Source organism: Anomaloglossus baeobatrachus, chromosome 3 (assembly GCF_048569485.1).
Source record: "Anomaloglossus baeobatrachus isolate aAnoBae1 chromosome 3, aAnoBae1.hap1, whole genome shotgun sequence".
In the NCBI taxonomy this organism is placed as follows: Eukaryota; Metazoa; Chordata; class Amphibia; order Anura; family Aromobatidae; genus Anomaloglossus; species Anomaloglossus baeobatrachus.
This window is the reverse complement of record NC_134355.1, coordinates 512,306,006-512,332,008: the sequence shown is the minus strand read 5'-3', so window position 1 is coordinate 512,332,008 and position 26,003 is coordinate 512,306,006. Positions and strand designations below refer to the sequence as shown.

General features: G+C 45.2%; 1 protein-coding gene across 3 annotated transcripts in view; it reads right to left on the bottom strand.

Moving 5' to 3' along the window:
- The window catches only part of PLCH1 (phospholipase C eta 1), a 232,913-nt gene that overhangs the window by 25,579 nt on the left and 181,331 nt on the right, over positions 1 to 26,003 (bottom strand). For all 3 annotated transcript variants that reach the window (XM_075340717.1, XM_075340716.1, XM_075340718.1), the window contains exons 14-16: positions 23,722 to 23,802; positions 19,026 to 19,123; positions 7,135 to 7,314 (exon numbers count right to left, since the gene is read on the bottom strand). In XM_075340717.1, the coding sequence (XP_075196832.1) occupies positions 7,135 to 7,314; positions 19,026 to 19,123; positions 23,722 to 23,802 (359 nt within the window). The remainder of the gene's footprint in view (positions 1 to 7,134; positions 7,315 to 19,025; positions 19,124 to 23,721; positions 23,803 to 26,003) is intronic.

Genomic DNA, 26,003 nt, shown 5'->3' with positions numbered 1-26,003 from the left:
CACCAAGGACTGACCTGCTGGTTGTAATCAGGAGTCCTGCGCACGGAACAAGGTTCGGCAACCATCCAGATTAGAGTAAAAAGAAAAGAAAGATTTCCATCTATTTGTGCTACTATGGATTTGGCTCGTTTGAGGACCCAGTCTGGGTACCCTCTATCTGCGAGTCTGTCACAAGTCAAAGTCTCTTCCTTAAAATAGTCACTAAGTTGGGAACAATTTCGTTTCATTCTAATTAACCCTAGTTCACATTATGCGTTTTCTACCTCCTTGTTATATGCTTGCAAACCAAAAATCTTGTTGGAATATTACTTGTTTTAATAATAGTGGAATGCTGGATTGATATGTAACAAGTATCTCCTATCTAATTTAGTGCACTATTGAAAGGCCAGCATATGCTGCATATAGGTGGGAAGTTATATGTTAATGGATATAGATTAGTTTTTTACCTAACAAGGGGATCTCTTATTCCCTTCGATATGTACAATCATATTCATGCTGTCATGTGCTGAGTGTCTTGTTGGATCACTATATATTATATTCATATCAAACAACAAAGGAAACCGGTCCTTGAAATTCTTTTAATGTGTTTGTCATTTTACATGTATATATACCCAGGGCTGTATTTTGCCTTCGTGCTGCCCTAGGCACTTTAAGTGGTCGCGCCCCTTAGTGACAACGTAACACTGAGTTTTCGCGCACGACATCTGTTTAAGGCAGATCTACTCTGTAAAACACTTGAAAAAGTATGAATGAGAAACGAAGGGCACTAACCCCCCCAATGGGGATCACCACAGGCACATCAAAACATAGCATGAGTATAAAATATTCCCACCAAACCGTCCCCACTTATATACTGTGACTGTCACACTGCCCCTAATAAACTACACACTGCCCTCCCTTATAAATTATACCCACCACACCTTCCTCAATTATGAAATATGATCTGCACATTGACCTCACATCATGCTGCCCCCTCCTCACAATGTCCCATGCTTGCTGCTGCCCCCTCCTCCCAATGTCCCATGCATGCTGCCCCTTCCTCACAATGTCCCATGCATGCTGCCCCCTCCTCACAATGTCCCATGCAAGCTGCCCCCTAATCCCAATGTCCCATGCATGCTGCCCCTTCCTCACAGTGTCCCATGCATGCTGCCCCCTCCTCACAATGTCCCATGCATGCTGCCCCCTCCTCACAGTGTCCCATGCATGCTGCCCCCTCCTCACAATGTCTCATGCATGCTGCCCCCTCCTCACAATGTCCCATGCATTCTGCCCCCTCCTCCCAATGTCCCATGCATGCTGCCCCCTCCTCACAATGTCCCATGCATGCTGCCCCCTCCTCACAATGTCCCATGCATGCTGCCCCCTCCTCACAGTGTCCCATGCATGCTGCTCCCTCCTCACAATGTGCCATGCATGCTGTCCCCCCTCACAATGTCCCATGCATGTTGCCCCTCCTCCCAATGTCCCATGCATGCTGCTCCCTCCTCACAGTTTCCCATGCATGCTGCCCCCTCCTCACAATGTCCCATGCATGCTGCCCCCTCCTCACAATGTCCCATGCGTGCTTCCATTCTCCATAATGAGCTTCCAATGCTGCCCCCCTCTCATTCTGAGTCCTTACACTCCCCCGCCATCGATTTTGTCATTGCACTATCCCTCAACCCTTGTCCTCTGTCTCTAGGATTGGCCCCTCTCTCCCATTCCCCCAGCAGCAGCCGCTCTCCCCCGCCTTCACCAGCAGCCTCTCCCCCAGCATCAGCCTCTCTCCCCCCAGCCCCCCCAGCATCAGCCTCTCTCCCCCCAGCGTCCCCCAGCTTCAGCCTCTCTCCCCCCAGCCTCCCCCAGCTTCAGCCTCTCTCCCCCAGCTTCCCCCAGCATCAGCCTCTCTCCCCCAGCTTCCCCAGCATCAGCCTCTCTCCCCCAGCTTCCCCCAGCATCAGCCTCTCTCCCCCAACTTCCCCTAGCATCAGCCTCTCTCCCCCAGCTTCCCCCAGCATCAGCCTCTCTCCCCCAGCTTCCCCCAGCATCAACCTCTCTCCCCCCAGCGTCCCCCAGCTTCAGCCTCTCTCCCCCCAGCCTCCCCAGCTTCAGCCTCTCTCCCCCAGCTTCCCCCAGCATCAGCCCCCCCAGCATCAGCCTCCAGCCTCCCAGCGTCCCCCAGCTTCAGCCTCTCTCCCCCCAGCCTCCCCCAGCTTCAGCCTCTCTCCCCCAGCTTCCCCCAGCATCAGCCTCTCTCCCCCAGCTTCCCCAGCATCAGCCTCTCTCCCCCAGCTTCCCCCAGCATCAGCCTCTCTCCCCCAGCTTCCCCTAGCATCAGCCTCTCTCCCCCAGCTTCCCCCAGCATCAGCCTCTCTCCCCCAGCTTCCCCCAGCATCAACCTCTCTCCCCCCAGCGTCCCCCAGCTTCAGCCTCTCTCCCCCCAGCCTCCCCAGCTTCAGCCTCTCTCCCCCAGCTTCCCCCAGCATCAGCCTCTCTCCCCCAGCTTCCCCCAGCATCAGCCTCTTTGCCCCCAGCCTCCACCAGCATCAGCCTCACTCCTCCCAGCCTCCCCCAGCATCAGCCCCCCCCAGCATCAGCCTCCAGCCTCCCAGCCTCCCCCAGCATCAGCCTCCCCCCTCACAGCCTCCCCCCTCACAGCCTCTCCCAGTATCAGCCTCCCCCAGCATCAGCCTCTCTCCCCCCAGCCCACCCAGCATCAACCTCTCTCCCCCCAGCCTCCCCCAGCATCAGCCTCTCTCCTCCCAGCCTCCCCCAGCATCAGCCTCCCTCAGCATCAGCCTCTTTCCTCCCAGCCTCCCCCAGCATCAGCCTCCCTCAGCATCATCCTCCCTCCTCCCAGCCTCCCCCAGCATCAGCCTCTCTCCTCCCAGCCTTCCCCCTCCCAGCCTCCCTCAGCATCAGCCTCCCTCCTCACAGCCTCCCCCAGCATCAGCCTCCCTCCTCCCAGCCTCCCCCAGCATCAGCCTCCCCCAGCACCAGCCTCTCTCCTCCCAGCCTCCCCCAGCATCAGCCTCTCTCCTCCCAAACTCTCCCAGCATCAGCCTCCCCCAGTTTCAGCCTCTCTCCTCCCAGCCTCCCCCTCTCTCCTCCCAGCCTCCCTCTCCCTCAGCATCAGCCTCTCTCCTCCCAGCCTCCCCCAGCATCAGCCTCCCTCAGCATCAGCCTCCCTCCTCCCAGCCTCCCTCCTTCCAGCCTCCCCCCTCCCAGACTCCCCCAGCATCAGCCTCCCCCAGCATCAGCCTCCCTCCTCCCAGCCTCCCCCAGCATCAGACTCCCTCAGCATCAGCCTCCCTCCTCCCAGCCTCCCCCAGCATCAGCCTCCCTCAGCATCAGCCTCCCTCCTCCCAGCCTCCCCCAGCATCAGCCTCCCTCAGCATCAGCCTCCCTCCTCCCAGCCTCCCTCCTTCCAGCCTCCCCCCTCCCAGACTCCCCCAGCATCAGCCTCCCCCAGCATCAGCCTCCCTCCTCCCAGCCTCCCCCAGCATCAGACTCCCTCAGCATCAGCCTCCCTCCTCCCAGCCTCCCCCAGTATCAGCCTCCGCCAGCATCAGCCTCCCCCCTCCTAGCCTCCCCCAGCATCAGCCTCTCTCCTCCCAGTCTCCCCCAGCATCAGCCTCCCTCAGCATCAGCCTCTCTCCTCCGAGCCTCCCGAAGCATCAGCCTCTCCCAGCATCAGCCTCCCTCAGTATCAGCCTCCCTCCTCCCAGCCTCCCCCAGCATCAGCCTCTCTCCTCCCAGCCTCCCTCAGCATCAGCCTCCCTCCTCCCAGCATCAGCCTCCCTCCTCCCAGCCTCCCCCAGCATCATCCTCCCCTAGCACCAGCCTCCCCCAGCATCAGCCTCTCTCCTCCCAGCCTCCCCCAGCATCAGCCTCCCTCAGCGTCAGCCTCCCTCCTCCCAGCCTCCCCCTCTCTCCTCCCAGCCTCCCCCAGCATCAGCCTCCCTCAGCATCAGCCTCTCTCCTCCCAGCCTCTCCCAGCATCAGCCTCCCTCAGCATCAGCCTCCCTCCTCCCAGCCTCCCCCAGCATCAGCCGCCCCCTGCATCAGCCTCTCTCCTCCCAGCCTCCCCCAGCATCAGCCTCTCTCCTCCCAGCCTCCCCCACCATCAGCCTCCCTCAGCATCAGCCTCCCTCCTCCCAGCCTCCCCCAGCGTCAGCCTCCCCCCATCCCAGCCTTCCGCAACATCAGCCTCCCACCTCCCATTCTCCCCCAGCATCATACTCTCTCCTCCCAGCCTCCCTCAGTATCAGCTTCTCTTCCCCCAAGTCTCCCCAGTATCAGCCTCTCTCCTCCCACCCCATACGCAGATCTCCAGTCTGCATTAGAGACACCCCCACGCTCCTTATGAATCTTCAGCTCTGCGAGCACTTACCTGCTCCAGGGCCCGTCATCTTCCTGGCTCACGTGAGTATCCTCTTCTGACACCAGCTTCCATCGCGGCGTTCACTGCGGCGTCCTGCTGTGAGCTCTGCATGTGAAATCCATACAGCATTGGACGCAGCACAGAGGAAGGAGCTGATTGGCGTGCCTGTGACCCCGGATGTGCAGGTGCCGGCAGTCGTCTTAATTGACGTGGATACAAATAAATAAAGTGCGCCTCTCCCCCCTCTCCCCTCCAAAAATACAGTGGATTTAATGAATGTGTAAAAAAAAAAAAAAAAATTTTTTTTTTTTACTGCTAGAAGGTGCCGCCCCCTGCATCCTGCCGCCCTAGGCACGGGACCACGGGTGCCTAATGGTAAATACGGCCCTGTATATACCGTATTTTTCGGACTATAAGACGCACCGGACTATAAGACGCACCCTGGTTTTAGAGGAGGAAAATGGGAAAATAAAACTTTAAGCAAAAAATGTGGTCATGACACACTGTTATAGGGCGAGGATCTGCTGCTGACACTGTTATCGGGGTAATGTCCCCAAATTCTCTACTAAGGTACCCCATCCTGGTAATGATCCTCCTGCCTTGTATATGATCCTGCTATAAACCCCCATCCATCCTGTTCACATGCCCCCCCCATCCAGCCTGTTCACATGCCCCCCCATCCAGCCTGTTCACATGCCCCCCCATCCAGCCTGTTCACATGCCCCCCATCCAGCCTGTTCACATGCCCCCCCATCCAGCCTGTTCACATGCCCCCCCATCCAGCCTGTTCACATGCCCCCCCATCCAGCATGTTCACATGCCCCCCCATCCAGCCTGTTCACATGCCCCCCCATCCAGCCTGTTCACATGCCCCCCATCCAGCCTGTTCACATGCCCCCCCATCCAGCCTGTTCACATGCCCCCCCATCCAGCCTGTTCACATGCCCCCCCATCCAGCCTGTTCACATGCCCCCCCATCCAGCCTGTTCACATGCCCCCCCATCCAGCCTGTTCACATGCCCCCCCATCCAGCCTGTTCACATGCCCCCCCATCCAGCCTGTTCACATGCCCCCCCATCCAGCCTGTTCACATGCACCCCATCCAGCCTGTTCACATGCCCCCCCATCCAGCCTGTTCACATGCCCCCCCATCCAGCCTGTTCACATGCCCCCCCATCCAGCCTGTTCACATGCCCCCCCATCCAGCCTGTTCACATGCCCCCCCATCCAGCCTGTTCACATGCCCCCCCATCCAGCCTGTTCACATACCCCCCCATCCTGCCTGCTCATATACGCCCATCGTGCTCATATACCATCCTGGTATATGGCCTGTATCCTATAGCACAGAGAAAAAAATAAACGTTTATACTCACCTTTTCCTCACTCCCTGCAGCCGATCATCTTCCTCTCTGCGCCACTGACCTGTGTGTGTGTGTGTGTGTGTGTGTGTGTGTGTGTGTGTGGAGTCGTTCCCCTGCTGCATTGCGATGTCTTCCTGTCTGTGCCGATCAGCTGACCAGCTCAGCACAGATCAGCTGACCGGCACGGATCAGCTGACCGGCACAGACAGGAAGTCATCGCGTGCAGCAGGGGGGCGGCTCCACACACGGGGACGGGTGAGTACACTGATTCACTGCACCCCGCGCTGGTAATGACGCGCGGGGAGCAGTGAATACAGCCGCACATGATCACTCCAGGCTGTAATTGCCAGGGGTGATCATGCCGGCTCTTCACTATGCGCGCGTCCCCGCTCATCCTTCCGCCCACCTGTCAGTGCCGGCTTCTGCGCTGAGAGATGGGCGGGAGGATGGGCGTGCATATGTAATGAGCGGGCCCACGTGGTCACGAGCAGGCGCTGCTGCTGCCTGCTCGTGCCCCCGATGACCCGCAGCACCCTCATTCCCAGCCGCAGCCCTATAGTCAGACCATAAGACGCACCCCCAACTTTCCCCCAACATTTGGGGGAAAAAAAGTGCGTCTTATGGTCCGAAAAATACGGTAATTTTTTTGTATATTTTCTGTATCTGTGTATTTTTGCATTATATCACATTACCTTATGTATATTCACATATATGAATTTGCCATTGTATATCTCCATTTTCTCGGATCCCTTGTAATTACTACTTGAGGAGTTGCCTCTAGTGAAACCACACATGTGAATTTAATCAGTGGAGGAGGGATCCGATATAAGTTGGCTATACTTTAAGTCAGAACATGACTAAGACCTGAGGCGTCGAAACGCGTTGTTCTGCCATCTTTCTGACATCTACTAAGGTATCTGCTGGATTTTTATTGCCTTATTTTCAATAAAAAAAAAAAAGGATTTTTAATCTACTCCTGGCGCTGGAAATCTTTCTTTTCTTTTTACAACAATTTTGACAGACCTACTTGGGGGGGTTGTGTGAAATTATATTCCACTTGCCGTTTTTTTTGTGTTGCTCCAATACACACAAAGGGAATAAACACGTATGTAAAAAAAACATGTGTAATTGCAATACTTTTTTTGCAGAAATGTTTCATTTTCTGGAACAATTTCAAGGGTATAAACACTTTCTGCCATGACTGTATACTAAAAAACAACTTATACATGGCAAACTTGCATTCTTCCCCCCCCCCATAGGAAAATATGTATTTTCCAACTACCAAAGATATATCAAATATATTTTATAAAAAAAAGCATAAAAACACAATGATTCCAAAAGCTAATTATTTACTGCTACAAACCAGTCATTCAACAGCAAAGGCAACAATGAGTGTCTAATACACACCCAGCTGGATACCAGTATTCCAGTAGGGCACAGGGTTAAAGTTGCTGGAGTCTATCCTGTAAGCTGATGGATATATTCTAGTAAGCTGCTTCTGGTTGTACAGCATGAACTGTTCTGACTTCTGCTGAACGACTTGATGAGCCCTTGTCTCACTGAAAGACAGAACATTTCCTGTGGACCCTGCAAGAAATAAACAACACAAAATCAAGTCTTTTCTACGTTGGAGAGAGAAGCTTTTCAGTTTGCTTTTCTTTAAGAAACCTGTTTAACTGTAAGAAAAAAATACAATCAATCTGCAGAGTCAGAAAGCAAACTACAATAGATGCGTGCTCGGGTAGACTCAATAGTTTTGGAGAGGAACAGAGATCGGCACGCTGCCACGGGGTATTTAGGCAACTTCCAATACAATCGGTAGGATTCTACATGATCTGCCAGGTTCACAAGAAGAGGCAAACATTTCTTTTTGTGAACCCACTGTGAATCTCACCGATTCTGGGCTTTATTGTGGGTCAATACTCATACTGAATAGCGAGTAAATGAATAACAATGATAATCTACCAGATTCTGATTAAATTCCAGTAGTAATAAGAGTTATATTCTATTGTTTTTCCCAAATTTTTCATTTTGATGTAAAAGGAAACATAAAAAGCTTAAGTTAAGGCCAGATGTGACACGACTGTGACACAACTGAGAAGCGTCGTGGCCATGACCTGATGTGGTTTTTAAGCTGGCTATTGAATAATTATTGGATTCTGAGGAGGAACAAATGTTTTACCCACAGAACTCTAAGAGATTGTTATGGCTGCTTGATTTCACAGCTGTTTCCCCTGGAAAATCAAATACTGATTTAATAGGTAATTTGAAAGCCATAGCGTCATATGGCCATTGTGGTTCTTGGCTTTACCTTGAGAACAGCTTTATGTGCAAATACAGGTTATAGATATTTGTATTCTAACCAAAATACTTACATACCTGGGGCAGAAGAGAAAAGGATGAAAGACTAACTTTTTTTTTGTTAAATCTTGTAAGCTTTATTTTTATTCTAGCTCATATAAATACATGGTACTTGTGTTTAGGGATGAGTGAACCTGAACAGTAAAGGTACGGAATTTCTCACAAGCGTGAGAAATTCTGCGCCTACTGCTTAACCGTGAGAAAGTTATGGAGCCTCGTTCTCAGAAGGTTTTCAAAACGAAGCTCCATAGGATTCGATGGATGTCGTAGGACATTACACCAGTAGATCACATTGGAACTTCCAGGATTTCTTTTTAATTAAATAAACAGGTGAATGAGGGAGTGTAGGGGAGTCTTTATTCACCACTGGATTACGTTGGAACGTTGAGCATTTCTTTTAATTAATAAATTGGTGAACAAGGGAGTGCTTATTCAAATAAACTATTTTTTTTTCCTGTGTAAGGGCATTTTTTAACTATACACTTACTGGGTTAGTAATGGGGGTATCTGATAAATGCCTCTGCATTATTTATCCCTGGGCTTGATATCAGCTGTCAATTAATAGCTGACATCAAGCCCAAAAGTATTACCCAAAATGCCACTGCACCACGGCAATCTGGAAGAGTTGGGCAAAGTGCCAAAATTGGCGTATCTACTGTGTGTGCCACTTCTGGAGCAGCCGCGAGCTGCTATTATTAGGCTGGGAAGGGCCAAATAACCGTAAGCCTTCCCAGCCTAATACTACCAGCCCTCAAATGTCTGCTTTACCTTATCAAAAATAGAGGAAAACCCACACTGTTTTTAAAAATGATTCAATAAATAAATCATTTTAAAAACCGGAGTGGGATCCCCTCTATTTTTTATAGCCAGCCAAAGTAAAGGTGACAGCTGAGGGTTACAGCCCGCAGCCAACTGCTTTAGCTGCGTTGGTTATCAAAAATTGGGGGGCTCACATAATTTTTATTTATTCCCTATCCGCATTTGTTTGCAGTACAATTGTCCTGTTCTTACCCACATTTTGCAGCCCCTTAGTCCTTACTACGACCATTTTAAAGCACCAAAGTTCAGGTCCCCATTCACTTATAATGGGTTCGGGGTGAAGTTCAGGTGAAGTCCGAGTACCAAACCAAATTTTTAAGTATAGTGCAGCCGAACCTGAACATTCCTACTTGTGTTATATATTATAATAACAAAGGCATGCATCATAATAAATAACACATTATCACAAATATTTAAAAGGCAGTATAATAATGCATAAAGTATATAAAGCTTTATGAAGTTTAGTGGTGCCAAAATACTATAATTAGATCCTAATAACATTTAGAAAAGGTACAGGGATCCATTAATAGCAGTTTTTTCACAATTTCCAGGTTGCATAGTTTTTGCAAATCCTTTATTATATTGCATTCCACCAGCTCTACATTACTCAGCTACAAGAGATGTCTATTGAATATTCAGACTGATTTTTTTTCTTCTGGCGAATAGAGAACATGGCATATAACAGAACACCTACATCACAATACTTTAACTAGCTAACTTAGGTAGCATTTCACAGTTGACTCTATTGAATATGAAGGATATATAATCAATCTTTCTACAAGTACACTACGTGAAGAGGTTTACAAAGATTCATTGTTACTGTACATTGTGGTTGTCTATCCAGAATAAAGCGAATGCATCGGAGAGACATGTTTTGCACAAGCCTTTTCAGTGACTGCTCGAGTGAAATGAAAATAAGCATTAGAAGAGATAAGCTTCATTGTTTGGATCTATGTCAGCAAAACATGCAATTATGATAAAAGCTCAAATCGCCGACCACAACAACAACAAAACTTCTTCTATATCCATTCAGAAGACTTTAACTCAATCTGCACACATGTAAATATAATAATGAAATGAAAGAAGCCAATCTCAGTATGAAAGACTAAAATGACAAGCATAGCTAGCCTTTCTAGTCTAATAATGCTATGATAAAGATCACATACACTAAATGAAATGGCAGGAGGACGACATGTAATATTTTATTAAGAATTAGTAAATATAGTAAAATCTCAAAGATTAACACTAGAACTACTGGACTCGTGACACCTATATAGAAATACATGGTGCAAAGTAGTCAAAATGACTACCTCAGTAGTTCTAGTGTTAAAACATCAGGTGTGCCACTAATGCCAGTGGTGTTGACTAATATGCCGAATGCTTAGTGTATCAATTACATAGGATTGTTACTAGTGACGGGCAGACTTGCAGATACCCAGGATCAGTGGATCTAACCAGGTTCAGGCCCGGAATTGATCCCGGATATCTGGCTCGATGCCTGTCCCCATATAAGTCTATGGGGTCCCAAATCAGGAGCTTAAAAATGGTGGTAGAAAGAAATAGCAGGTGCAATCCCTGCGTCTCTGCTTGGTTGTCTTCAGAAACGCCCCCACCGTTTGTGATAGCATGTCTGCCTGCTTTTAATCATACCCATTATCTGTGTCTATATTCCTGTTAAAGTAAATTAAAAAAATAGCGTAGGGTCCCCCATATTATGATAACCAGCACACATAAAGCATACGGCTACAGGCTGCAGCCTCCAGCTGTTTGCATATCTTGACTGTGTATCAAAATAAGAAGGATCGCATATGGCTTTTTTTTTTAAATTTAGATACCCAGCCATGATAAAGCTGACAGTTGGGGGCTGGTATTCTCAGGCTTGGGAGACCTATAGTTATTGGGTTTCCCCAGCCTAAAAATAGCAGCCTGCAGCCATCCAGGATTGTCTCATCCATTAGATGTACATGTTACCCAGCTTGGGAAGCATCTATGAGACCCCCCACCCCATTACTAAACTGTAAGCAAAACTAAAATAAATAAACACAAACCTCAAAAAAATTCCTTTATTTGAAATAAAATACAAAACAAACACCCTCTTTCACTCCATTAATAACCTCAAAAACACCCAGGTCTGACATAATCCCCATAAGTTCCCCCAACAATTCCGGCTCTGCTATATTACTGAAGGCACTGAAGACAGGTTATTTGTGGTCACAGCTGGAGGTTCCCAATATTACTATAAAAAGGTGTGGGGAAAAAAATATGTATGAACAAATGTTCAAAAATTATTTTGGTAGCCCAAAATCTCTACAAAGAGTCATTTAGGGCTAAAATGCTATATATATTAAAAAGACTTTACATTTATACCGTATATAAAAAAAACCCCCTCTGTGCCCAAATGCAGTTTATTAAAAAAAAAACCCTAACTGCTATACTTGCTCTCCCTGGGTGCAGGACTGTGTCTCGGACACTGCTTAAGTTATCTGTTATCATCATTTTAACAGGGCTGCAGTCAATAACCGAGCTCAGTGGGTCTGCCTGAGTAGATAGAATGGGATACTTAAGGTACCGTCACACTAAGCGACGCTCCAGCGATTGCACCAGCAACCTGACCTGGCAGGGATCGCTGGAGCGTCGCTACACGGGTTGCTGGTGAGCTGTCACACAGGCAGATCTCACCAGCAACCAGTGACCATCCCCCAGCCAGCAGCGACGCGTGGAAGCGATGTGGCTCTTGGTAACTAAGGTAAATATCGGGTAACCAACCCGATATTTACTTTGATTACCAGCGCACACCACTTAGCGCTGGCTCCCTGCACTCCTAGTCAGAGTACACATCGGGTTAAAAACCCGATGTGTAGTCTGGCTATGTGTGCAGGGAGCAGAAAGCCGGCACTCGCCGCGTGAGAGTGGCGGACGCTGGTAATGAAGTTAAATATCGGGTAACCAAGCAAAGGGCTTCTTGGTTACCCGATATTTACATTGGTTACCAGCGTCCGCAGAAGCCGGCTCCCTGCTCACTGCACATTCAGTTGTTGCTCTCTCGCTGTCACACACAGTGATGTGTGCTTCACAGCGGGAGAGCAACAACTAAAAAATGGTTCAGGACATTCAGCAACAACCAGCGACCTCCAGCAGGGGCCAGGTTGTTGCTGGATGTCACACACAACAACATCGCTAGCAACATCGCTGTTACGTCACAAAAGTCGTGCCTCAGCAGCGATGTTGCTAGCGATGTTGCTTAGTGTGATGGTACCTTTAGAGTCGCTGAGCTCACTGATTAACTGCAGCACTCTTGACATGATCTCAGCACTGCAGACAATAACAGACACTGGGAACAGTGACAGAAACTCAGTGATTGTGAGTAATGCACATTTTTTGTTATTTTGTTTTTTTTAAGTAAAACAAAACTTCACCTGGGAGAAGGTGTTTTCTGAAACCTGAAAAGTCATTCAATGGATTAATATGAATTAGGGACATCATGTTTGTGATGTATTTCTTGGTGTCCTCATAACCTGATGCTTATGCGTTATGATCCTTTTAGAATCTAAAGCTAATTGCTTTAACCAGAGTGATGTAGTCAGTTCAGTGTCATAACTGTTCATAATCAGAGTACATGTACAGATTTCTGATCAGTTTCTGTCCAGTCAGATCATTAGTTTCTAAATGTTTGCGTAAATATCGAATTGACCGTTGCATTGTTATGAACAGATACACTGTCACACACGGTTAACAGAAAAGGTCGAAGACCTACTAGAGGGAGAGGATGTGCCTGCACCCAACTGGTCCCTGTACAGGCTATAGAGACCCTAGATACACAACTAACACCACCTAGGACCTGACTTCCTAAAAGGCCGTTGAGGGATTTCTCATACCTTCTGAAGGGCCAGCGGGAAGTGTCAATACACTGTCAACAAAGGGAAAGGAAGGTGTGCAGGAAGACACAAAAACCCAGAGTGGGAGAACAAAAAACCCTTTTTATAGTAATGTACAGTGAAGGAAATACTTATTTGATCCCTTGCTGATTTTGCAAGTTTGCCCATTGACATGAACAGTCTATAATTTTAAGGATAAGTTAATTTTAAAAGTGAGAGATAGAATATCCAAAATAAAATTCTGAAAATTATTTGCATTTTGCAGCGAGAAATAAGTATTTGATCCCTTACCAACCATTAAGAGTTCTGGCTCCTAAAGACACTTAGACGCTCCTATTCAACTCGTTACCTGCATTAAAAACAGCTGTCTTAAATTGTCACCTGTATAAGACTCCTGTCCACAGACTCAATCAGTCAGACTCTAACCTCTACAACATGGGCAAGACCAAAGAGCTTTCTAAGGATGTCAGGGACAAGATCATAGACGTGCACAAGGCTGGCATGGGTAACAAAACCATAAGAAACTGGGTGAGAAAGAGACAACTGTTGGTGCAATAGTAAGAAGATGGTAGAACTACAAAATGAGTGTCAATCAACATTGACCTGGGGTACCATGCAAAATCTCACCTCGTGGTGTATCTAGGATCATGAGGAAGGTGAGAGACCAGCCTAAAACTACATGGGGGAACTTGTTAATGATCTCAAGGCAGCTGGGTCCACTGTCACCAAGAAAACCATTGGTAACACAGTACGCCGTAAGGTCTTAAAATCATGCAGTGCTCGCAAAGTCCCACTGATCAAGAAGGCACATGTGCAGGCCCATCTGAAGTTTGTAAGTGAACACCATAATGATTCTGAGAGTGATTGGAAGAAGGTGCTGTTGTCAGCTGAGACAAAAATTGAGCTCTTTGGCCTTAACTGAACTCGTTAAGTTTGGAGGAAGAGAAATGCTGCCTATGACCCAGAGAACACCTTCCCTAATGTCAAGCATGGAGGTGGAAACATTATGTTTTTGGGGTGTTTATCGGCTAAGAGCACAGGACTACTTCACCGCATCAATGGGACAATGAATGGAGCCATGAACCGTAAAATTCAGAGTTACAACCGCCTTCCTTCCACCAGGACATTAAAAATGGGTCATGGCTGGATCTTCCAGCACGACAATGACCCAAAACATACAGCCAAGGCAACAAAGGAATGGCTCAAAAAGAAGCACATTAAGGTCATGGAGTGGCCTAGCCAGTCTCCAGATCTTAAGCCCATAAAAAAACTTATGGAAGGAGCTGGAGCTCAGAGTTACCAAGCAACAGCCTCAAAATCTTAATGATTTAGAGATGATCTGCAAGGAGGAGTGGACCAAAATTCATCCTGACGTGCGCAAACCTCATCAGCAACTACAAAAACGTCTGTCTGCTCTACTTGCCAACAAGTGTTTTGCTACCAAGTATTAAGTCTTGTTTGCCAGAGGGATCAAATATTTATTTCTCTCTGCAAAATGCAAATACATTTATATAATTCATACAATGTGATTTTCTAGATTTTATTTTTGATATTCTATCTCTCACAGTTAAAATTAACCTACCCTTAAAATTATAGACTGTTCATGTCTTTGTCAGTGGGCAAACGTATAAAAACAGCAAGAGATCAAATATTTATTTCCTTTACTGTATGAAGCCATCCAAACACTATGAATATTTTTCATAACTGGGTGTCAAAACGAGCCCTATTTAGAGATTAAAACAACACATAATAAAAGAGGGAAACTGCATATATGAGTAGTTTACACCACCTCCTCGTGTGTACAAAGAAACAAAAGAAATGATAAAATAAATAACTGATAAATGTCCAATTAGCGATTTTGAGAGTAATGAAATAACGGTTTGAACTGTTAGCAAATCTTTATACCAACAGCAGTGAAAATATGCAACAAAAATATCCTTCCTATCATTAAAGCAGTTATTAAAAAATAACAAAAGCTTATCTCACTGCACACAGCTTACTAAATTATGGGAGGCTAAAGTGACACAGCCGCTTTACAGCAAATGTCACTTTTGTTCTCTTTCTGCAGCTTCAAAATGAAGTCACATATTTTAGCCATTTTGATAATAATTTACCAAAACACAAGAATCCTTTTCCAATTTGAAGAACCTCTGCCATTTTATTCAATTTGTATTTCACAACAAATGTTTAATTGAAGTGGTCAATGGCATGTAATCAAGAGCAATCGTGGCGCCGTAGGACCCCTTGTGGGGCGAGTTAGCCAGCACTGGGTGACCCTCTACTCTTTCCCTAAAAAATTAAATCTACAAAATGATGATGCAAAAATTAGCAAGTGTGAAGAAGGTAAACTGGAAAAGCCTCTATTCACTTTCAAATAAATGAACTATCTCAGGCTTTGTAGTTAGAGGATCACACTTATTTATGTAAATCCTAAGCATCATTTTTTTTTTAGGTATATGTTTATTTTGTCAGCTAGATCATGGAATAAATATTCATTAACAAGGAGAAAATCTATTACCAAACAAAATACGATGGTCTCTGAGTCTATTATGGGTCTACCATAATCTTTATTGTAACATGATTAAAAGAAAACATATACACAAAAAGATAGAGTTAAAATATATGAGGTGTGATACAAGGGGTCTGCCCCAGTTGTTGTAGGGAGCATGTAAAATCAAATCAGTATAATGAAACCATATAATTATACATGCATGATAATAAGAAAATATTATCATGCATATATAATTACCATATTTTTCGCTTTATAAGACGCACTTTTGTTCCCCCAAATTTTGGGGAAAAGTAGGGGGTGCGTCTTATAATCCGAATATCACATACGGGTCCAGGGGAGGTTGGGGCAACTCTGGAGCGGTGCTAGGGGAGACTGGTAGAGGCTGCAGGAGGCAGCGTTAGATCTCCTGCTCCCACTCATATGATAGCACTGCTGTTGTCCATCACCGTGGTGCTGAAACCACACCGCGGCGATGGGCTGGGGGAGCGGTGCATATTATATCTGCCTGCGCCCCCCCTTTGATCACACATGCCCCCCCCGTGTTAGATATGGCCCCCATGCTATTGCCCATCCTAAAATAAAAAAGCTTTACTTACCTCCTCCAGCGTGTCTCCCCGATCTCACTGTTGCTGTGATCAGGCACGCAGAGATCATGTCCCTCTGCTGTGCCGATCACATGACTGACACCGAGAACCAGGATGTGCAGGAGCTCAGCAGCACGGAGGGAGACACGAAGGTAAAGTAAAGTGTTTATTTTACTATGGGCAGCAACATGGGGGCCATATCAAACACAGGGGGACGTGTGCCAGCAATAGGAGACTTATGCCAGCTATAGGGAACCTGTGCCAGCAATATTGGGACGTGTGCCAGCTATAGTAGACCTGTGCCAGCAATATGGGGACCTGTGCCAGCAATATGGGGACCTGTGCCAGCTATAGGAGACCTGTGCCAGCTATAGGAGACCTGTGCCAGCTATAGGAGACTTGTGCCAGCACAGGGGGACATGTGGCATCACAGGGGGACGTGTGCCAGCACAAGGGGGCCATATCCAATATAAGGAGGCCATATCTAGATTAATGGGGCTAATTTTAGGATGGGGGGGCTATAAGAGACATATACCCTGTATGATTTGTTAGACGGATACTGGCATTATAAGACGGACCCCATTTAACATTTAAAAAAAATCTTTTTTCAGTCACCAAATTTGGTGGTGTGTCTTATAATCAGGTGCGTCTTATAAAGCGAAAAATACGGTATATGGTTTCATTATATTGATTTTACATGCTCCCTACAACAACTGGGGCAGACCCCTTGTATCACACCTCACATATTTTAACTCTGTCTTTTTGTGTATATTTTTTTTTAATCATGTTACAATAAAGATCATGGTAATTTTTTACTTTAATCGGTCTTTTGAGTGATTTATATGGAGATCATGGAATAATCTACGTTAAAGGTAACATCAATCTATATTTCATTATATGCAAGACCACTTCATCCAGCTTTCACATACATACCACTGCTTTTGTAAAACTGACAAATCTAGTTTCGGCATGACCAGCACAGCAAGAGATTAGATAGCAAGTAAATGGGATCCATTGGGCCCATCTTCCAGGCACAGAATTATATATTTCTGGATTACCTTAGACTTCATTAAGACATGCACAGAGTGAAGTTGACACAACATAAAATAATTTATGTGCGACTATCTGGGGTACTTCTAAGGCCAAAGCAATAACTTAGCTGTAAGTCAAGGCCTGACTACATACCGTATTCTTCTGACTATTCGATAACATCTTGATAAACTTGTATGTGTGTCTCACATTTTAACAGCGCCATTTAAGGGGTTAACAGGCACGGGCAGATTGCGGATCTTCTTGTACCTGCCAGGCACACATGTTAGCTGTGCAAATCAGATGACATGTGTGTGGTGAGCAGCCGGCGGGGATTAACACTGACCGCTAGGATGTAATATTACTGCCCACAATCATTAAGGGGTTAAAGGAAATCTGTCACGAGGTTTTGGCTATGCAATCTGAGAGGAGCATGATGTAGAGATTCGAATGATGTGTCACTTACTCAGCTGCTAGATGTAGTTTTGATAAAATCTAGCAGTTCTATGAATGCTAAAACCCCACACACGATTGACAGATTTCTGTGTACACTGCATACTGACAGAAAGCTGCCAATCAGTGGTTCGGGGCAGCGTTATACAGAGCAGGACGACTAAATGACATGACAACAAACAGCTCAGTAAGTGACACATTGCTGGAATCAGAATGTGTGCTCCTACATCATACTACTCGCAGGTTAAATAACAAAAACCTACTGATAGATTCCCTTTAAGACTAAAAAGAATCAGTTGCTCACATACTGATTAAGGCTAATGAATCTTACACCAATTACAAAAAACATAGAAAGTTATATGAGGTGGTTGAATGTGAGTTATATGCATCACGCCTTTCAATACATTTATTGCATTTATAGACCTACTGAAGTAATAAATCTAATCTATACTTACTGTAAATTTCTGCTAAACGTTTCCCAGTTTTCAAACTTTAACGTTAATAAATCTATCAAGCTTGAAGATCGCATCAACTCTGTGATAATATGCATCAGCACTTTTCGGCATGTGATAAGAAAAGGCAAACTTTGCAATGTAAAAATCATGATTATTTTTTTTTTTTTTGTACAGTTTACACAAGAAAATTCTTCCAGACTTCATTTACCGTAAGTATACACTGTCCTTTTCTGACAGATTTCTACACAGGAATCAGGAAACTTCCAAAAGAAGGAATGTGCATTTCTAAAAACAACTGACTGCGCATATGCGTTGAAACATTTATTTTCATTTATTAGGACTGTGATGGGGCCATATATACCATGATAGAACCATATATACCAGGATGGGGCCATGATGGGGCCATATATACCAGGACGGGCCATGATGGTGACATATATACCAGGATGGGGCCATATATATCAGGATATAGGCATAATAGGGGTCATACACCAGGATGGGGCCATGATGGGGACATATGCCATGAGGGGGTAATGATGGGGATATATATACCTGGATCAGGGTCATGATAGTGGACATATATACTAGGATGGGACCATGTATATCAGGATATAAACATGATGGGGTCATACACCAGGATAGGGCCATGATGTGGACATATACCAGGATGGGGCCATGATGTGGACATATACCAGGATACCAGGATGGGGGACATTTACCAGGAAGTCAAACAGGATAGGGGAAATTAGTACAGGATGTGAGACATTACTTCACAATGAAAGGGGAGGGGGGGGCAACTTGTATGTCTTTATAGGATTTAGAATGCTATAATTGCCCATACATATAACAAACATATAGGGGGGTCCCTGGCTCAAACTCTGCACCGAGGCCCATCAAACTCTAGTTACGCCACTGCTTCTGCTTGAAAAAGTCAGTTGGTTCGTCAGAGTTTAAAAGACATTGTGTGCACATACCGAGTGTGGACTTTTATGCAGATCCTCAAGAATTTCCAATCCTGAATGAGACAACTAGCTGGCATTAAATATAGCAGTAAACCTGACCAACCTCCCAATCCAAGTCTATTTTTAATACTGGTCCAGAGCTTTGGGCAGCTTTAGCTCTGCATCGTATAACAAAACAGGAATTGATATTCCACGCATTGCACATTATAAAACATTGTAACATAAATAGCCCTGAAATGATATCTTACCATCATCCATTATGTCCTGTGCGGACACTGAATTTGTGTACACCACGAGGTCAGACAAAGCACGACATAATTTCATAGTCTTCCTCCGTCGGCCCAACCTACAAGGTTACAATTTGGAAAAATGAGTGAACAGAAATCTAAACAAAAAAATACCAAATTCCTAATAAAGCTTTATATCAGCTCTTATTTCTCCACTCTATCAATAACATGCTGGTCAAAAATATTTCAGCTCTAACGCAGAAGATAAAAAAAAAATATTTTCAAAATTACATTTCTCATAATTTAAAAAACCATTAAGATAATTTTTAAGTCACGGAAATGAATTTATCTTGACACGGAAAGATTAAAAACTCTAAACAGTGATAAAAGTTAACATTAAAGAGGTTTGCCACTAATATTTTATGATGGCCTATCTCCCTGGTAGGCCATCAAGATCCGATAGGTGGGCATGTTGAACCTCCACTGGGTCTGGACCTGAGGCGGTTCGGAATCATTGATTGGCGGTTTGAGTCTCTGTCCACATACAGCCAGCCATAGGCAGTTCACTTCCAGGAGAGTAGGCAGGGTTTTACAATTGTTTTTTTTTTTTTTTGCTGTTAAGGCCACGTCTCACTAAGCGACATCGCTAGCAACATCGCTGCTGAGGCACAACTTGCTAGCGATGTTGCTGTGTGTGACATCCAGCAACAACCTGGCCCCTGCTGTGAGGTCGCTGGTTGTTGCTGAATGTCCTGGACCATTTTTTAGTTGTTGCTCTCCCGCTGTGAAGCACACATCGCTGTGTGTGACAGTGAGAGAGCAGACACTGAATGTGCAGGGAGCAGGGAGCCGGCTTCTGCGGACGCTGATAACCCTTTCCTTGGTTACCCGATATTTACCTTAGTTACCAGCGTCCGCCGCTCTCACGCTGTCAGTAGCGGCTCCCTGCACACAAAGCCAGACTACACATTGGGTAATTAACCCGATGTGTACTCTGGCTAGGAGTGCAGGGAGCCAGCGCTAAGCGGTGTGCTGGTAACCAAGGTAAATATCGGGTTGGTTAACCGATATTTACCTTAGTTACCAAGCGCAGCATCGCTTCCACGCGTCGCTGCTGGCTGGGGGCTGGTCACCGGTTGCTCGTGAGATCTGCCTGTTTGACAGCTCACCAGCAACCCGTGTAGCGACGCTCCAGCGATCCCTGCCAGGTCAGGTTGCTGGTGGGATCGCTGGAGCGTCGCTTAGTGTGACGGTACCTTTACACGCTGCATCTAATCACACTATGCGAGACGTACAAACACTGCTAGCGGGTCGCACAGAGCTGAGCACCAAGCGTACCCGAGTACAGTGTTGGTCGCGCAACTTAAAGGAGTTATCTGGCTTATTTTGCCTTTTTTTGTGATTTCACTATTGGGCTAAATAGGGGCATGTACATAGATAGCAACTACCTACCTGCCCTGCTGTCAGCCCCTCTCCCTCGGCTCAGAGCAGTCATGTGACTGCTCCTGCCATGATTTTGCTGATTTCAGTGACAACACAGAGACAGGGGCAGGACCTTGTTGACAGGCAACACAGCAGACTTTATGTTACTGCCCTGGTGGGCGGGTATAGTGTGTGGAGTCCCCGCTCCCCTTCTCTGCACCCTCCCACATATCCCGTAGTGCAGTGGTCTCAAAGAGGCTTCTCGTAGGCCACATGCAGGCAGCTCCTGATGCTGCTTGTGGAGAGTAGGCAGACAGACCTCTTTGCTGATCGCTGCCTGTGCTGGGGCCTCGCAGTCAACGCTTTATATCAGAGGACAGATTCCTGGGTGCTGTGCAGATGCGAGCTCTGTAAACAGCTACTGCAATGATAAGCTGCCGGCCTATCACAGGTCAGCAGCTGATCGCTGAAGAAGCTGTATAGAGAGCTCGTCCCTACGCAGCGTCCATAAATTTGTCCTCTGATATAAAGAGCTGCCAATGGCCACAAAAACGGGACGATCGTGTGAATGTAGCCTTATGCATTAATTCATAATTCCCATGATTTCTGCTTATTGTGAACTAACAGGATCCTTCAATTGTTAATTTTCAGTGAACAAGCAGCTGTAAATGTATGTTTTTGGAAGAGGGGAATGGAGAATGATAGCACCACTAATCATTAAAGCTAAAGGTAGCAACAAGGCAATAGCTCACACTATCAGGTAGACCACAGACGCCAAGTTATTTATTTATCGCTCATGGTATCTTTGATAAAGGCAGTCTTCTTGATGGTCTTCCTAGTGTAGTCTACTAAAACCAGAGATTGCACTAACTTTACCCAGTCTACCTTTTATTTGGATTTTTGCTAGTATGCTGCATTTTCGTTCATTTTCATTCTAAAGTAATAAGAATGGGCTCCTCAAATATGGAATGTAGAATACTGAGTAATTGGGTGAACATGTCAACTAGGTTCAATTCAACTAGATCTAAATTATTCAATTTCTTAGTAGCCGGAGGGGAATAGTTTAGGAAAGAGGTTTCTTTTTAAATTTGGTACTGTAATTATCTAGGTCACTAGAATACCTTGAATTAATTTCGCTCTAAGGTAAGTGTAAGGGAGCATATATTGATATGGAAGAACAGCAGACAAGATTGTCGGGCAGTACATATAGTCTAAAAAGTCTCAAGGAGCCATACACATTGGAGGAACGTTATCAAAGTGAAGGTGTAATGTGTATGGAGGCCTCTACTTGGGCAAGAGAAGTATCGGGCTAACACTACTTTCCCCATGCACAATTGAATGGCTCAAAATGTGCATATACATGGGAGGGTCAGGAAAGGTCGGTCAAAGCTATCTAAGGCATATGGGCACTTTAAGAGTAAGATAGGCCCCTACTACTCATTCGTATTTCCAGAAGGGCAGATTTTATCAAAAGTACCATATTTTTCGCTTTATAAGACGCACTTTTGTTCCCCCAAATTTTGGGGGAAAGTAGGGGAGGCGTCTTATAAACAGAATATACGGGGGGGGTGTACATATATATATGTATATATATATATATATATACACTGCAGGGTCCACTCTGGAGCGGTGCTGGGGGCAGGTGAAAGCTGCGGGCGGCAGCGTTAGATCTCCTACTCCCGCTCATATAATATGCACAACCGCTGTCCATCAGCGTGGTGCTGAAACCGCATCGCGCTGATGGGCTGGGGCAGCGGGGCATATTATATCTGCCTGTGCTCCCTTTGATCGCACATGATCCCCCCTGTGTTAGATATGGCCCCCATACTGCTGCTCATAGTAAAATAAAAAAAGCTTTACTTACCTCCAGCGCTGATCTCCCGGTCTCCTGCTGCTGCTGTCTGTGATAAGGCACGCAGAGATGATATCACTCTGCCGTGCAGATCACATGACCGGCAGCAAGAACCAGGAAGTGGAGGAGGAGCTCAACCCCATGGAGGGAGACACAGGGATTACAGCGCTGAGAAGGTAAGGAAAGAGTGTTTTATTTTATTATGGCCAGCAGTATGGGGGGCATATATAACACAGGGGAGATGTGCCATCTATAGTGGCCATGGGCAGCAGTATGGGGGCCATATCAAACACAGGGGAGATGTGCCATCTATAGTGGCCATGGGCAGCAGTATGGGGGCCATATCAAACACAGGGGAGATGTGCCATCTATACTGGCCATTGGCAGCAGTATGGGGGCCATATCAAACACAGGGGAGGTGTGCCATCTATAGGGGCCATGGGCAGCAGTATGGGGGCCATATCAAACACAGGGGAGGTGTGCCATCTATAGGGGCCATGGGCAGCAGTATGGGGGCCATATCAAACACAGGGGAGGTGTGCCATCTGTAGAGGCCATGGGCAGCAGTATGGGGGCCATATCAAACACAGGGGAGGTATGCCATCTATAGGGGCCATGGGCAGCACAGGGGGACGTGTCCCAGCACAAGGGGGCTATATTCAATATAAGGGGGCCATATCCAGATTAAGGGGGGCTAATTTTAGGATGGGGGGCTATGAGGGACATATACCCGATAGACGGACACTGGCATTATAAGATGGACCCCATTTAACATTAAAAAAAAAATTTTCTTTTCCTTCACCAAATTTGGGTGTGCGTCTTATACTCAGGTGCGTCTTATAAAGCGAAAAATAAGGTACGTCTCTTAGTTTAAAAATAGGTTTTATAGAAAAGACATGGACTGAATCACTCCCTTTATATTTGTATACACTGCATTATAGTAAAATGTATTTTTATACAAGCATTAACAGTATGATAGGGAGAAGGAAGAAATAATAAAATGCATGCCAACATTTTTCATTTTGTTTACTAACAATTTTGTATTTATGCTTCATCCAGATTCTAAAATAAAGCATACAGCATCACAGTAATGATGGAGGCCCATTATGTTACATACATTAAAGGGAAACTCTCAGCAAGTTTTTGCAATGTAATCTGAAGACAGCATGCTGCAAGGGTTAACACAAACAAATTTAGGGAAGCCTGTTTTGTCAAGGTCCCATCTGTTGTTTATTTGCTATGTTTGCTAAAGCAGCAGAACCCTTATCATTGCAGAACTACAATGTGAATTCTGATCGTGTCAGAACAGCTGCACCCAATAATCTAAGTGATACATTGTTAGATTCAGGGATTCTTTGCCTACATCATGCTGCCTTCAGAAGAGGTAGCAAAAACCTGCTGACAGATTCCCTTTAAGTCTAATTCCACAGGATAATCTCTTACCTGTAATGAGCGTTTTCAAAATCCTCTTCTCCACCAATCCATGCACAAGTAAGTAAGATGCCATAAGTAGCTTGGCTCCACCTACAGTAATCAGGAGGCAATATATTCAATATCCCTGCCTGCCCCATTCCTTTCCAATATTTCTCAACAGCTAGGAAAGAGTTACAGCATAGTGCTTGCTTAATATAGCAGTTTTCAAGGAATAGTAGGGAAAGCAGAGCAGGACTGGTAGAAAATGATTGCTGAACATGCCATTTGGATTTTATGATCAAGCCTATAATGTAGAAGATGCCAGGCTAGTTCAGAGCAATACAGTGTAATCAATTCTCATTCTGTACCAGTCAAGAGAGATGAGGAAGATGAATTAGAAGATGGAGAATGTACTGCATGTATGTAGTTTTCAGCAGGCAATTTATTTTATGTGATTGGTAAAAAACCAATACCAATAAATAATGCTGGGTTAGTCCGCTATTGCCGAGACATGCCTGTAATTGTCTTGAAAATGGAAAATAGGTCTTTCTATAGTAAAAAAAAAAAAAAGTGACATATGTGCCTAAAGAAGTACAAAGTAGACATAGAGAAAGATTCTCATGAATGAGATTCAATGTCCGACTTTTTCAATACTTAGGTCAAAGTGGCACAAGACAGATAATGTACAGATGCCAGGCTGCACATACAGATGCCAGGCTGCACACATAGAAAAAGGCAGCAACTGTCAATTATGGCTAATTATCTCCTTCACATGTCAGAGTATAGATAGACCGCTGTCTGCACCAACAGCAACCAGGACAATTCTGAAATATACTGTAAATAGATCTACGACTCAGCAATTCAGCTTCAAAGAGTTATCAAATGGTGACTGACATTTCTGGAAAGGTGCAAAAAAAAATGAAGACACTTTAAAGGAGAAAGTGGAGCACCTTTGTTAAATTAATACTTATTTACCAAACTGTGTGGAAAGGAAGGAACTGAAGCTCTACTAAATGAAAGGCTTTCATTTTTGTTTGGTTGGATCATTTCTCCTTAAAAGAATATGAAATCAGCTATATATGTGAATGTGGAAAATAATGTCAGAAAAGTGTCTTTAAGCAGTAAAAGCAATATTCAGCTGTAAAAGTTTGGGTCTTGGCATTTATGAAAACATTTGTGAGACATACCACCTACTTAAACATTGTAGGAAGCCAAGTATACCCTTTCATGGCAATGGTCTTCATTAATGACAGTGGTCTCTTCCAGGTGGAAAATGCATCCTACAGCATTGTAAAACCAGTTCGGGAATGGTTTTATGAACATGACAAAGAGTTCTAGGTGATGACTTTGTGTCCAAATTCCCAAGATCTCAAGCCACTAATGCATTGCAAAACTAGTTTGGTATGGTTTTATGAACATGACAAAGAGTTCTAGGTGATGACTTTGTGTCCAAATTTCCAAGATCTCAAGGAAATAAAACATTGTAAAACTAGTTCAGTATGGTTTTATGAACATGACAAAGAGTTCTAGGTAATGACTTTGTCTCCAAATTTCCAAGATCTCAAGCCAATAAAGCATTGTAAAACCAGTTCGGTATGGTTTTATGAACATGACAAAGAGTTCTAGGTGATGACTTTGACTCCAAATTTCCAAAATCTCAAGCCAATAAAGCATTAGTGGAACGTGCTGGAAAAACAAGTATGATCCATGGAGGTTCCACAATTTACAAGACTTCAAGATTATCCAAAATGAAATGACACATGCAGCCAATAAATGACCTGAGTGGTGTACTGGCATCACCACTAGTGATGGAAACCGTAATGGCAGTAAGCAAGCACATGACTGATCAGGACACAAATTGGCTGCAGTAGTCACATGCAGACCGCTTGAACACAAAAAAACAAGCGGATACCTAGAGTTTCAATTTTATCATTTTAAAAGGTTAAATAACCATTTTAATGGCCTACTTCTAACATCTTGATGCAAGATATCAAATGTCATTTTTGGAGGCCTTGGTAAACTCATGCCTCGATGGATCAGAGCTGTTCTGATAGCATAGGAGACCTGCACAGTATTAGGCAGGTGGATGTGATTTATGGCTGATCAGTGCTTTATGTTTAACATGCTTGTACTAATTTACCTGCTATTAATCCTTCCTATGTGCCGCAAATATCAATAGCTGAATGTGACCTGTATGTAGATTAGTGAAAGACAAGGAAAAGACAGATACAAAGAGAGACATATTGGACAAGATGGAGGGGTTGGCTGCCAAGCTGTCACTATTTTGTATGCATACCTGTGTCTGGATTGGT